The sequence below is a fragment of the Quercus lobata genome, chromosome 9 (assembly GCF_001633185.2).
Source record: "Quercus lobata isolate SW786 chromosome 9, ValleyOak3.0 Primary Assembly, whole genome shotgun sequence".
NCBI classification, from domain to species: Eukaryota; Viridiplantae; Streptophyta; class Magnoliopsida; order Fagales; family Fagaceae; genus Quercus; species Quercus lobata.
Genome location: NC_044912.1, coordinates 28,584,704 through 28,597,785, shown reverse-complemented (window position 1 = coordinate 28,597,785; position 13,082 = coordinate 28,584,704). Strand labels below are relative to the sequence as shown.

Genomic DNA, 13,082 nt, shown 5'->3' with positions numbered 1-13,082 from the left:
CCCTCACCAATGACGCAATAGAGATAAGACCACAACAACGTACTTAGTGGCAACCTCCTCCGAAAAACTACATCAAACTGAATTTCGACGGTGCCGTTTTCCCGGAGTTGGGTAAAGCTGATTTGGGTGTTGTGGTTCGTGACTGTTAAGGAAATGCCATTGCCTCTTTGTCTGAATAAGCTCCCTTACCGTTTTCACCAGTCATTGTGGAAGCCATGGCTGCTACACGGGTGTTAACCTTTGCCTAGGAACTTGGTATTAATGAGTTTAAGATAGAAGGAGATTCAGAAGCTGTTATCAACACTTTCCAAAGCACAGAAGCCTCACTGACAACTTATGGCCATCTTCTTGAGTCTGCTAAATCCACTCTTGTTACCAGTAAATGCATAGCTTTCACCCATATTCATAGAAGTGGTAATAGAGTTGCACACAACCTAGCTAAACATACTAGACATGTTAGAGGTTTGTCGGTGTGGGTGGAGGATATTCCACCACACCTCTATGATGTACTCTTTGCTAATCTCAACTGATTTCTTAATAAAATAGTTGTCTTCATTCTCAAAAATATAAAAGAAAAAACATGATAACTTAAAAAGAAAAAACCATATCTAAAATGTTAGTCAACCGGTCGAAGCTCATCCTCCCAAATTTAATTTATGATACTTAGAGCGCTTTTGTCTTGGGAAGATTAATTACAGACAACATTTTAGTTGCATATGAAACTTTGCATAGCATGGAAAAGAAAAGGTGGGGCAAGATAGATCAGGTAGCTATTAAATTGGACATGAGCAGAGCTTATGATCAGGTTGAATGGGGTTATCTACAAAGGGTGATGGAGAAAATGGGGTTTCACGCAAAATGGGTGCAATTGATAATGGCATGCATAACAACTACTCATTTTTCTGTTTTAGTTAATGGCAATCCTACAAGTTATATTTTGCCTTCTAGAGGATTAAGACAAGGTGACCCACTGTCACCTTATCTCTTTCTGTTTTGTGTTGAGGGGCCTACCGCTTTGCTAAAAAAGGTAGAAACAGATGCAATTATAAGAGGAGTGGTAGCTAGCAGAGGTGGTCCTTGTATTTCTCATCTCCTATTTGTTGATGATAGCTTATTATTTTGTCATGCCTCGGTAGAGGAGTGCCAATAGGTCAATTATTTGCTTAATTTATATGAGGTTTCTTCAGGAAAAAAGATTAATACTAACAAAACTTCTCTTTTCTTTAGTAGCAATACTGGATTAGAGACCCAAGAATCAATTAAACAAGCATTGGGTGCCGAGATAGTCCTAGAATATGAGAAGTATTTAGGGTTGCCTAGTATAGTGGGGCGTAACAAAAAATCAGCCTTTGCTGCAATCATTGGAAGAGTCTAAAGTAAACTAAAGGGATGGAAGGAAAAGATGATGTCTCAAGCTGGAAGAGAAATTTTGATTAAAGTCATGGCACAAGCTATCCCCACATATGCCATAGGATGCTTTTTGCTACCAAAAGGCTTGCTTAAAGATCTTGAAGGGATGATGAGTAGATTTTGGTGGGGCCAAAAGACACAAGAAAGGAAAGTACATTGGCTAAGTTAGTCTAAACTTTGTATGCCCAAGTCGATGGGAGGAATTGAAAAACACACACTCCTTGTTCTATCGAGTCTACAAATCAAAGCACTTACCCAATACATCTTTTTTAGATGCCCCATCACCAAATTCAGGGAGTTTTGCATGGAAAAGTATAGTAGCAGCCAAATTTATCTTGGACAGTGGATTGAGATGGCAGGTAGGAACCGGAAATAAAATTCGAATTTGGCAAGACCAATGGCTTCCAACCCCACCATCATTCAAGGTGGTAACCTCGTGCTCCACAATGTCAACAATAGCCACAGTGGATAACCTCGTTGATCCAACTACAAGATCATGGCGAGTATCCATGATTGATCATGTATTTCTCCCACATGAAGCTGTGGTTATCAAATCCATCCCATTGAGCAATAGAGTGGTGCAAGACATCCAAATTTGGGCATACACAAACACGGGTGAATATTCGGTAAAAAGTGCATATAAGATGATCCAAACTTAACAAGTGAGATCTTCTCATGGCCAATCATCCAATCACTCACAAAGCAATAAAATTTGGAAAGCGATTTGGGCAATCAAGGTATGTAATAAAATCAAAACTTTCATTTGGAGAGCTTGTAGAGATATATTGCCTACTAAAGCTAATCTAACTAGAAGGAGAATTTTGTTTGATGCTGGATGTGAATATTGTGAGGATGGGGTGGAGTCAATAGACCATGTCATTCTAAGATGTACATATTCTGACAAGGTTTGGATGTCTTCATGTTTGAGGGAGATCATGACTCATTGCACAAATCTCTCATTTGTGAATGTGGCTGATCAAATAATGCAAAGAAAAAATGACCTAGAGATTGTAATATTTTTCACAACCAGCTGGATGATTTGGAATAAGCGGAATGAGGCTTCCTTCAGTATTCCACGACCTGATCCCCCTTTTCTAGCCATGTCTGCTGCAGCCCGTGCTTTAGAATATTTGGAAGCTAATTATGGAGTTTTGTCTTGAGGAATAGTTAGATAGTCTTGTTTTTTCTGTGGCTTTCCTTGATGTAACTTATTTGTTTATAGTTGTTGTTTTGTTGGTGAAGAGAAAGCTATGTAGCTAGTACAGGTTTAGCATGCATGGTTGTTTTTGATGCTGCCTTGCTTTGTATAAACTTATTCTTTTTTTGAATAAAATTCTACCGTTGATTCTCAAAAAAAAAAAAAAAAAAAAAAAAAAACCATATACTCGAAGTAAAATTCTAAAGAATGCATAAATTCATAAATTTAAAGAAGAGATTAAAAAAAATTTTCACACAAAAATAAAACTTGAAAGAGAGAGTAATAAACTTTTTCATGTGGGAAAATATGTATAAAATAGGAGAGAGAATAACATATTTATATAATGGAATGGGGAGAAGAAGAGTCAAAATAAAAGGAAAATGAAAGGATAGATGAAGAATGATTAAGTTTGAGAGTAGTAGAAAGATAAAAAGATAAAAGAGACATTATGGTTGGAAATAGTTGAGAGAAATGATTGGAAATAGGTAGATGATATGACGCTGAGATGACTCAATAGGAACGTAGTAACAATAAATATTACGTTTCTATTTTTAAAAATAAATAGATATAGATAATATGTCCTTCCAAAATAAGAGAAAAAGAAACAAATGGGCCTATCTAGGTACATGTCATGAGATTGATTAGAAACTATGTAGCAAGAGGTAATTATATTCTTACATCCACTTTTTAAGCAACTACTTTCATGTTTTAGACAGATCTCTCTCCCTTTTTTTGCCTTTTAAATTGTGCACATACTTGCATTAATTGTGAATATATAATGTAGATGTAAAAAGAAAAATTTTAGTTTCAAACATGTTTAAAATTATCTTTTTTTCTACTTATTATGTAACAACTAAAAAAACCATGCATGTGTAATTTTACCTGCATGACTTTATTAATAGCTCATATGACTTATTTAAATAGTACATATAAATAATTTTATAAATTATTACGTAATGATCGGTAAAAAATAATTCCAAACATATTTGAAAGTTAGAACCAAACTTAATTCAACGTCTGTTTCCGAGACAAATTTTTCTCTTGTTATTAGAGCACCCACACTAGATGTGCTAAATGTGCCAAATGCCAAATATTTGGCACATTTAACACACCAAACACCAAAAAACACCAAATATCAGATGTTCTAAATCTCATAATTTTTACAACATGCTACAGTGTCTTCATATATTTGACACGGTACGGAAATCTGTGGCATATGATTTTTTTATTTTTTTATTCCTCTTTCTCTGTCAGTCGGTCAGTCCCCATGTTCTAAGCTTTTAATTTTGTGACATCTGTGGCTACAGTCACCAATCCCCATCTGTGGCTACAGTCCTAGGTTTTAAAATAAGAATTAAGAAATAATATTTAAGTGAAGTGGTAAAAATATAGAACATCTGATAAATAAGATATTATAAAATGATGTGATAAAATAATAAAATAGGCTTTTAATGTGATAAAATTGCATAATTTTTATAACAACTACTCTATTCGAGTCGAGGCAATCGTCACTTTAATGAAAATGCGTTTCAAAAAGCCAAATACTTTTTTTTCTTTTTTGGTGATCATTATCACCACTTCAACCATGTGGCCGACAATAAAGCTTACAAGACTGACTCTGCACTAGTTGATAGAACACATGTTCCACTTTAAGTGCAAAAACAAATATTTTTTGTTTCGACTTTTTCCACGTTCATGACATTGGTGCTAGCCAGTAAAGGAAGAGTGCTCATTTTATTCTGAACCTACAATTTTGAACACACACTCTCTCTCTCTCTCCTATCATTTTTGTGTGTACTGTGTGTTGGAGCTTGGAAGAAGCTATGGCAGTTGGGTTAGCCATAACAAGTGAAGAAGGGCAATATAATGCCAAGATGACCCCCTTTGTTGTCCTATCTTGTATGATTGCTGCCACAGGAGGAATTATCTTTGGCTATGATCTTGGAATTTCAGGTCCCTTCTTTTTTGAACCTTTATATTCATCAGGATTTTAAAAAATAAAAATAAAAATCTTAACGTTATTTTTCTCATATATGTAATGTTAGCCATCAATTATGAAACACATAGTTGTCAAAGACACATTTCAGGTTTTTGTTTTTACAAACATTGTACTCAGTTAAGGTCAAAGGAAGAGTGATTTAACCTTTCCAGCTGCTCACTAATTCATTTATTGTTATAATTTGGCATCAATATGACTGACTAATATCACCATGAATATTACTATTAGTAAGTAATATCATTATCTAATAAACCACTTTACAAAAGAAGTTTAAAATAGTTTCACTAACATATGAAATCAACTATGAAGGAGGAGTGACCTCTATGGAGCCATTTCTCAAAAAGTTCTTCCCAGAGGTGTATACTAAGTTGAATGAACACACCAAGATTAGCAACTACTGCAAATTTGATAGTCAACTGCTGACCACCTTCACATCCTCACTCTATATTGCTGGCCTTGTTGCTTCCTTCTTTGCCTCATCAGTCACTAAAGCCTTCGGGCGCAAGACATCAATTCTTGTAGGAGGTGTCGCATTCCTTGCTGGTTCAGCCCTTGGTGGTGCAGCTTTCAATGTGTACATGATTATATTTGGTCGCATTTTGCTTGGATTTGGTCTTGGTTTTGCCAACCAGGTAGTAAAATTACTCTCTTTTTTCCCCTTTTTGAAAGTCTTTTGAGTTCATATCTGGAAGAATTTTTTAACCTTCTTTAAACAGCATCAGTGATACGTTAGTAAGTCACATTAATGTTAATTAGACAAAAGAAGCTAAATGTGGCTATTGAGTTTAGCAGAAATTGTGAAGGTTATACGTATAGGCACACACAAAAGCAGGACATGACAAAATATTTTATTCCTTTTCTTTTCTTTTTTTTCCCATAATAATTCTTGTATAATTATTGGAATATCTTTGAATTTGATAATTGTCGAAATTTTTTTCTAACATAGACTTTTTATGCGCAGTCAGTACCCTTGTATCTCTCAGAAATGGCACCTCCAGACTACAGAGGAGCAATTAACATCGGCTTTGACCTCTGTGTTGGCTTGGGTATACTATTCGCAAACCTTATAAACTTTGGGACTGAGAAGATTAAAGGCGGTTGGGGCTGGCGAATCTCCCTAGCCATGGCTGCAGCCCCAGCTTCAATCCTTACACTAGGTGCTGTATTCCTCCCAGAGACACCCAACAGCCTAATCCAGAACAGCAAAGACCACGAAAAGGCCAAGCTAATGCTACAACGTGTCCGAGGCACCAACGATGTGCAAGCAGAATTAGATGATCTCATCAAAGCTAGTTCCATATCAAAAGCCATTAAACACCCATTTAAAAATATCTTACAGAGAAAGTATAGGCCTCAACTGGTTATGGCAATAGCAATTCCATTTTTCCAACAAGTAACCGGAATAAATGTCATATCCTTCTATGCACCAGTACTTTTTCGAACAATGGGTTTAGCTGAAAGTGCATCACTTTTTTCTGCAATCGTGATTAGGGCTGTTGCTACTGTCTCAACCATCACATCCATGCTTATAGTTGATAAACTTGGCCGAAGAGCTTTGTTTATGATTGGGGGTGTTCAGATGTTCCTCTCACAAATTATAATTGGTGGACTTATGGCTGCTCAGCTTGGAGATCATGGTGGGATTAGCAAAGGGTTTGCAACTTTGATTATAATTTTTATTTGCATATATGTGTCCGGGTTTGCTTGGTCATGGGGGCCACTAGCATGGTTGGTTCCAAGTGAGATTTTTCCATTGGAAATTCGATCAGCAGGGCAAAGTATTACAGTAGCAGTGAGCTTTCTCTTTATTTTTATCAGTGCTCAAACTTTTCTTACCATGCTTTGCCATTTCAAGTCTGGTATTTTCTTCTTTTTTGGGGTATGGGTGATGGTGATGACTGCATTTGTGTACTTGTTGTTGCCGGAGACTAAGAATATGCCCATTGAACAGATGAGTAAAGTGTGGAGGGAGCATTGGTTTTGGAGGAGAATTGTTGGGGAAGTGAATGAAGATAGAAACAAGGATGCACCATGATATGTGCACTTGTTTTATATCATAAGTACTATGTTCCCATGAGAATTTCCATTTTCGCTCTTTCATTTCTTGCAATTTTAGCTTCTGTTATGTTGGCTAATTGCAAAGTTGTGAGAAGGTGAGGATATTCCCGATAGTTGACAAATCAAGGAACACAAACATGTACATGAAATTCTTGAAAAGTTCCTCCAGTTTTTTGACTTCGTAGAGAAATAATTTATATCAAGGAACTTGTTAGCAGTGTGCATCTTCAAGTTGAGTATCGGTTTAAGTCCCAAGTATTTGGATTTGAGATAGCACTTGCTAATTGCCTTCTTTAGATGATAAGTAATAAATATTTTTGATGAGATAGTGTACAAGATAGTATCATAAGTTCATAACCATCTAAGCATAGAAAAATTAGAGGAAGTGGATTGTTAAGCAACTGTGGCTATGATTATGTTATTAACAAAACTTTAATTTAAGCTAACTAATAAACTGTAGTTTTCATGTGGTCTGCCTTCTAACCGTTCCCTTCTATCTTTATAATCAATTACTGTTTTCTAAACCACATTTACTCTCCAGCCTTTACCGTTTTCTTTTTTTGAAAGAGATGTCAATTGATCTAAGGAGATTTGAAGTGTTTGTTAGAAACATCAAGAAATATCAATTGGTTTACAAGACTATTTGCCTTAAACCATAATTTGGAGATTATTTTTTAAAATGTACGTAAAAGACATATTTTCCAATTGGGGCGAAAGCTCACATAGATGTAAATATATAATAAAATTAAACAGAAATGAGAAAGCCCACCATTAGATAAAAGAAAGCTGGAAAATCCGTATTAAAAATAGTCAAGAGTCTTTTGTAATTATTGAATTATCAATAAAATGAAATAGAAAAATCTTTGAGCTGGGGCAATTATGCAGCTAGCGAGGTTGTAACCAAGGCATGTCTATTGCCGGTTGAAAACTATTTCCAAACCCCTCTTGGGCCTGGGTTCAACCTAGGCCTTTGAGAATTTCTGGAATGACTCCTTTCGGGGTAAAGCCCTACAATTAGTTAGTCCAACACTCCAATATATTTTATTAGACCCAAAAAAAAAAAAAAAAAACTGGAAAAAAGTAAATTGCAACTATTGTAAAATCAGTTTTTTTTATTAATATTTTTTAAAATAAATTTACGGATATGGGTTTGGTTTGGTTAAGACTTTGGGTTGTATTATTTTTGGGCCCTTCCTGTCCTCGTCCGTATGTTGCTTTGGATCCAATTCAATAGATGAGCATATATCCGAGCCCGACATGAACATGATAGTTACATGCAGGCATCACACAATAGCCCACCCAAAGTTTCAGCCCATCAAAAGAAAATGTTTTTGTGGTGTACTTGCTGATAAGGTTCTGTCTTCATGTTGTATTTCTATGACCATGAGACTGGCTCCGTTAAAATTAAATGATGGCATGGTGTACAAATTTACTCCATCGGTTTCAAAGTATAACTTGTCATATTCTCTCTTAAAAATTGGATACTAATTATAATATAGTGTTTTTATAAACCGTAATCATGAATTAAACTTACGATTTCAGTTTATTGAAACACAAAGACTGATTTTGCCGTTAAAAGTTACTATAATTTTTTAATAGAACTATATTAAAATCTCATTCCCTTTCTCACATGTTTTTTTTTTTAATAAAAATATAAAGAAGAAGAAGAAGAAGAATGCTCAGTTTTTGTTGAAGTGTTTTGGAACACATCAATATCAAATCCTTCTCCAAACCTTTGGAAAAGTGGCTTCTCTGCAATTGCGGTTCGGTAGTCCACTAGTAGCTTAACCAAACCTGTGATTCTCATGATCGATGAGCCCACGTGCTCCGCTAAGTCCAGAAACTATGACATTTCCTTTTGACTTTACCACATTTTCTACATTGATGTTGATGGATGCTAGTCAAGGAAGACTGCTCTTTCTTTTGTTTACCACTTTGAACACGCAGACACACAGTCCATCTCTCTCTTTCTCGTTTGTGTTTACTGTATTGGGCCTGGGAAGAAGCTATGGCAGTTGGGCTTACCATAACAAGTGAAAAAGGGCACTATAATGGCAAGATGACCCTCTTTGTTGTCATATCTTGTATGATTGCAGCCACGGGAGGAGTTATCTTTGGCTACGATATTGGAATTTCAGGTCCTTTCTTGCTAAACTTTTATATTCATCTTTCATCAAGATTAAAAATAAAATAAAAATCAGTGTTCTCTTCTATTATATATGCAATGTTAGCAACGAATTCAGAAACCCATACTAATCATATTGTATAAAGTTGACAATGGTATATATAATATGTGGTACTAAAATTTTCAAGTGCCTTTTTAAGGTTGTCCAACATAAATATCAGGTTTTTCTTATACAAACATTCATGTACTCAATTCAAAAAAAAATCAATGTTTAAGCTTTCCATCTGCCTACTAGTTTAGTTTTGGTTATAGTTTGGCATCAATATGGCTAGCTAATGTCTCCATGAATATTGCTAATGGGAAGCAATGTCATTATATAATCAACCATGCCACAAAGAAGTTTCAAACAATTTCACTAATTTATGAAACCAACTATGAAGGAGGAGTGACCTCTATGGAGCCATTTCTCAAGAAGTTCTTCCCAGAGGTGTACACTAAGATGAATGAAGACACTAAGATCAGCAACTACTGCAAATTTGATAGCCAACTGTTGACCTCCTTCACATCCTCACTCTATATTGCTGGCCTTGTTGCTTCCTTCTTTGCCTCATCAGTCACTAGAGTCTTTGGGCGCAAGCCATCAATTCTTTTAGGAGGTGCTGCATTCCTTGCTGGTTCAGCCCTTGGTGGTGCAGCTTTGAATGTGTACATGCTTATATTTGGTCGCATTTTACTTGGAATTGGTGTTGGTTTTGCCAACCAGGTAGGAAGTTACTTTTTTATTCTTCTTTATTATTTGTTTCTTTTGTAGAACTTCTTGAGTTCATCTCTTGGAATATTTTGTTGTTGTGAACCTTCTTTTAATGGGATCAGATAGTAAGTTACCTTAATGTTCATCAGAAGTAAGGAATGTTGAAATTGAGTTTGGTAGAAACTGTGAAGGTTATATGCATCTATGAAGCACGGGTGCGTTTCGGGACTCGGGTGCGGGTGCGGGTGCGGGTGCGGGACTCGGCAATTTTTGAAAAAATAGGGTGCGGGTGCGGCGGGACTCGGCGATTAAAAAATTATTAAAAATATTTTTATTTATATTTTCTATATATTTTTACTATTAAAATATTCTTAAAAAACACATTAATATACTTGATTCACAAAACAAAGAAAGAATAAGGCAAGAAAAGCATCTGAGGCCAGAATTTCGGCCTCTCCGGCGATTTTCACGGCCGATTTCGGCCTGTTTCGGCCGATTCCGGCCTATTTCGGCCGTATCGGCCGTATCGGTCGCCGGCCGATATGGCCGATACGGCCGATACGGACCGAGTCGGCCCGATTTCGGCCGAGTCGGCCCGATTTCGGCCGCGTCGGCGCCGATTTTGGCCGCGTCGGCCCGCGTCGGCCCGAGTCGGGATCCGCCACGTGGCGCGACGCGGCACGACGCGGGACGGACGCGCGGTCTGCGGCGTCCCTCCCGCGTCGCCGTGTCCCGCCGCGTCGGACGCGGGTGCGGCTGCCTGGGAGCCGCGTCCGTGCATCCTTGATATGCATAGACATTAGACGCATACAAAAGCAGGACAGGAACTTTTTTTTTCCCTGATATCTTTATCGGTAAATCTTTGAATAGGATTGTTGCTAAAATGTTGTTCTAAATTCAAGTACTTTTTGCTTTCAAAAAAAAAAAAAAAAAAATCAAGTACTTTTTTTTGCAGTCAGTCCCTTTGTATCTCTCAGAAATGGCACCACCAAACTACAGAGGAGCAATTACTATTGGCTTTCAACTCTGTGTTGGCATAGGTGTTCTATCAGCTAACCTTATCAACTTTGGAACTGAGAAGATTAAAGCCGGTTGGGGCTGGCGAATCTCCCTAGCTATGGCTGCTGTTCCAGCTTCAATCCTCACACTAGGTGCTCTATTCCTTCCTGAGACACCCAACAGCCTTATCCAGAACAGCAAAGATCCCGAAAAGGCCAAGCTAATGCTGCAGCGTGTCCGAGGCACCAATGATGTCCAAGCAGAATTAGATGATCTCATCATAGCTAGTTCCATATCAAAAACCATTAAACACCCATTTAAGAATATCTTACAGAGTAAGTATAGGCCTCAACTGGTTATGGCAATAGCAATTCCATTTTTCCAACAAGTAACCGGTATAAACGTCATCTCCTTCTATGCTCCAGTACTTCTTCGAACAATTGGTTTAGGTGAAAGTGCATCACTTTTGTCCTCATTCATGATCACTGGGGTTTTAGGTACTTTCTCAACCTTCATATCCATGCTTATAGTGGATAAATTTGGCCGAAGAGCTTTGTTCATGATTGGGGGTATTCAAATGTTCCTCTCACAAACTATGGTTGGTGTACTTATGGCAGCTCAGCTTGGAGATTATGGTGGGATTAGCAAAGGGTATGCAAGTTTGATTATAATTTTTATTTGTACATATGTGGCCGGGTTTGCATGGTCATGGGGACCGCTAGGATGGTTGGTTCCAAGTGAGATTTTTCCATTGGAAATTCGATCAGCAGGGCAAAGTATTACTGTAGCAGTGGGCTTTCTCTTCACTTTTATGGTTGCTCAAACTTTTCTTACCATGCTTTGCCATCTCAAATCTGGGATTTTCTTCTTTTTTGGGGGATGGGTAGTGGTGATGTCTGCATTTGTGTACTTCTTGTTGCCTGAGACTAAGAATATGCCAATTGAACAGATGAATAGAGTGTGGAGGGAGCATTGGTTTTGGAAGAGAATAGTTGGGGAAGAGAATAGTTGGGGAAGTGAATGAAGATGGAAAGATGGAAGTGCCATGATATGTTTACTTATTTTGTATCAGTTCATACTTACTATGTTCCCATGTGACTTTCCATTTTGGCTTTCTCTACTCTTGCCGTTTTAGCTTCTTTTTTGTAGGCATATTGCAAAGTCGTTAAATAATAATGTGAGAAGGTGAGGATCTTGACACTGGTATGAAAATTGGCTAATTGAAAAACACGAGTTTGTGCATGAAATTCTTGACAAGTTTCTCTAGTTTTCTGACTTGGAAGTGAAAAAATTGATATGAAGAATCCGACTAACTAATTTATATAGGACAATACATTCATGTTAAGGCTATCTGTTAAAGAGTCCCAAAGGTTTCTTACCATTTGGGTTTGAAATAGCACTTGCTAATAGCTTTTGTTAAATGATAAGTCAATGATGTATCACACAAATTTATATTGTAAAGATGTAGAAGTTCAATAGCTTTTCACTATCGACATAGATCGTTAGGCCAAGTCATGTCAACTCTCTCTCTCTCTCTCTCTCTCAAATTTAAACATGATATCAAAGTTAAGGTTTTGAGAATCCTCTTCTTTTTAGCTCAATCATCTACATATCATAATTTGTCACATAACCTTACAACATTAATTAGCATAACAGCACATCTCTAACATTCTGGCATGCCACATCAACCAACACATCATCAAAATATGCCACATCACAAACACATCATCAAAATCTACCACGTCAACAACACCTATGTTAACAAGCCATGTTAATAATCAAATCATCTAGTCACGATAGTACACCATTAACCAATAATGAATTTGACTATTGACTTTGAACGATCGATGTCTTCTAGCTCCCACTACACTACACTATCCTTAGCCAATATCTTTCGACAAACAATGTCGCTCTCCTTTGGCGGTCAATGTCGTCACCCTCTAACTACCATTTGTCATTACATTTTACGTCAAGCCTAGTTCATTCTACATTTGATCTGTTGTAGCTTACTTTTACACGGTTACAGTTTCTTTCCAAACTCAAGGTATCCTTAAGCTTGTACCTTAAGTTTGAGTGAATAAGTTAGAGGTATTAGTCCAATCAAATTAGTGCAAAAGCAAATTGCAATCGCCAATTCTTGGAAATGTTTTAGCTGCAACTCCAAGTTCACTTTTCATCCAAAAGTTTTCTCCATCTTTTTTATTTATTTTTATATAGAGAAGTTTTCTTTAGCTTGTATCTAACAATTTGCTTGAATTGACAATAGACTAATAATCACAAGGGCAAAACATGATAGGGATATTCATTTCCTTTTTTCTATAACACACCGAAATCTAGTTTCTTAATTTCTCATCCTTTAATGCCAACAGAAAGGATTTAAAGTTTGTTTGACATCAACTTCAACTTTTAATTTTTAATTTTTAGCTTTTATCTTTTATATTCAGCTTTTTAAAATTTCATATTTCTCATTTTTTTCTCACATTTTTTAAGGTACAAATATACTTTAATACACTTTCAGTAAAAAGTTTTCAGCAAAAAACTA

At 36.6% G+C, this 13,082-nt stretch overlaps 2 protein-coding genes and 1 pseudogene across 3 annotated transcripts; all 3 read left to right on the top strand.

Annotated features, from left to right (window-relative positions):
* The first annotated feature begins 4,275 nt into the window (after positions 1–4,275).
* On the top strand, positions 4,276–7,037 carry LOC115960212 (hexose carrier protein HEX6-like). Its single transcript, XM_031078988.1, has 3 exons — positions 4,276–4,561; positions 4,917–5,239; positions 5,569–7,037. Exons 1-3 carry the CDS (start codon positions 4,432–4,434, stop codon positions 6,640–6,642), a joined length of 1,527 nt encoding a protein of 508 aa, XP_030934848.1. The 5' UTR covers positions 4,276–4,431; the 3' UTR covers positions 6,643–7,037.
* Positions 7,038–7,524: 487 nt separating this feature from the next.
* Positions 7,525–7,689, top strand: LOC115962342 (annotated as a pseudogene).
* Positions 7,690–8,435: 746 nt separating this feature from the next.
* Positions 8,436–11,657, top strand: LOC115960211 (hexose carrier protein HEX6-like). Of its 2 annotated transcripts, XM_031078987.1 has the most exons (4): positions 8,436–8,803; positions 9,231–9,553; positions 10,497–11,037; positions 11,158–11,657. In XM_031078987.1, exons 1-4 carry the CDS (start codon positions 8,674–8,676, stop codon positions 11,562–11,564), a joined length of 1,401 nt encoding a protein of 466 aa, XP_030934847.1. In that variant the 5' UTR covers positions 8,436–8,673; the 3' UTR covers positions 11,565–11,657. The 2 variants fall into 2 exon arrangements, with proteins under 2 accessions (XP_030934847.1, XP_030934846.1); XM_031078986.1 differs by having other exon boundaries at positions 8,437–8,803; positions 10,497–11,657.
* Positions 11,658–13,082: the final 1,425 nt, after the last annotated feature.

Excerpts from the sequence above, each read along its gene's own strand:
- LOC115960212 (XM_031078988.1), top strand. The coding sequence starts at position 4,432 with ATGGCAGTTGGGTTAGCCATAACAAGTGAAGAAGGGCAATATAATGCC. Across the intron at positions 4,562-4,916 it reads CTATGATCTTGGAATTTCAG|GAGGAGTGACCTCTATGGAG; the intron begins GTCCCTTCTTTT and ends TCAACTATGAAG. Across the intron at positions 5,240-5,568 it reads GTCTTGGTTTTGCCAACCAG|TCAGTACCCTTGTATCTCTC; the intron begins GTAGTAAAATTA and ends TTTTATGCGCAG.
- LOC115960211 (XM_031078986.1), top strand. The coding sequence starts at position 8,674 with ATGGCAGTTGGGCTTACCATAACAAGTGAAAAAGGGCACTATAATGGC. Across the intron at positions 8,804-9,230 it reads CTACGATATTGGAATTTCAG|GAGGAGTGACCTCTATGGAG; the intron begins GTCCTTTCTTGC and ends CCAACTATGAAG. Across the intron at positions 9,554-10,496 it reads GTGTTGGTTTTGCCAACCAG|TCAGTCCCTTTGTATCTCTC; the intron begins GTAGGAAGTTAC and ends TTTTTTTTGCAG.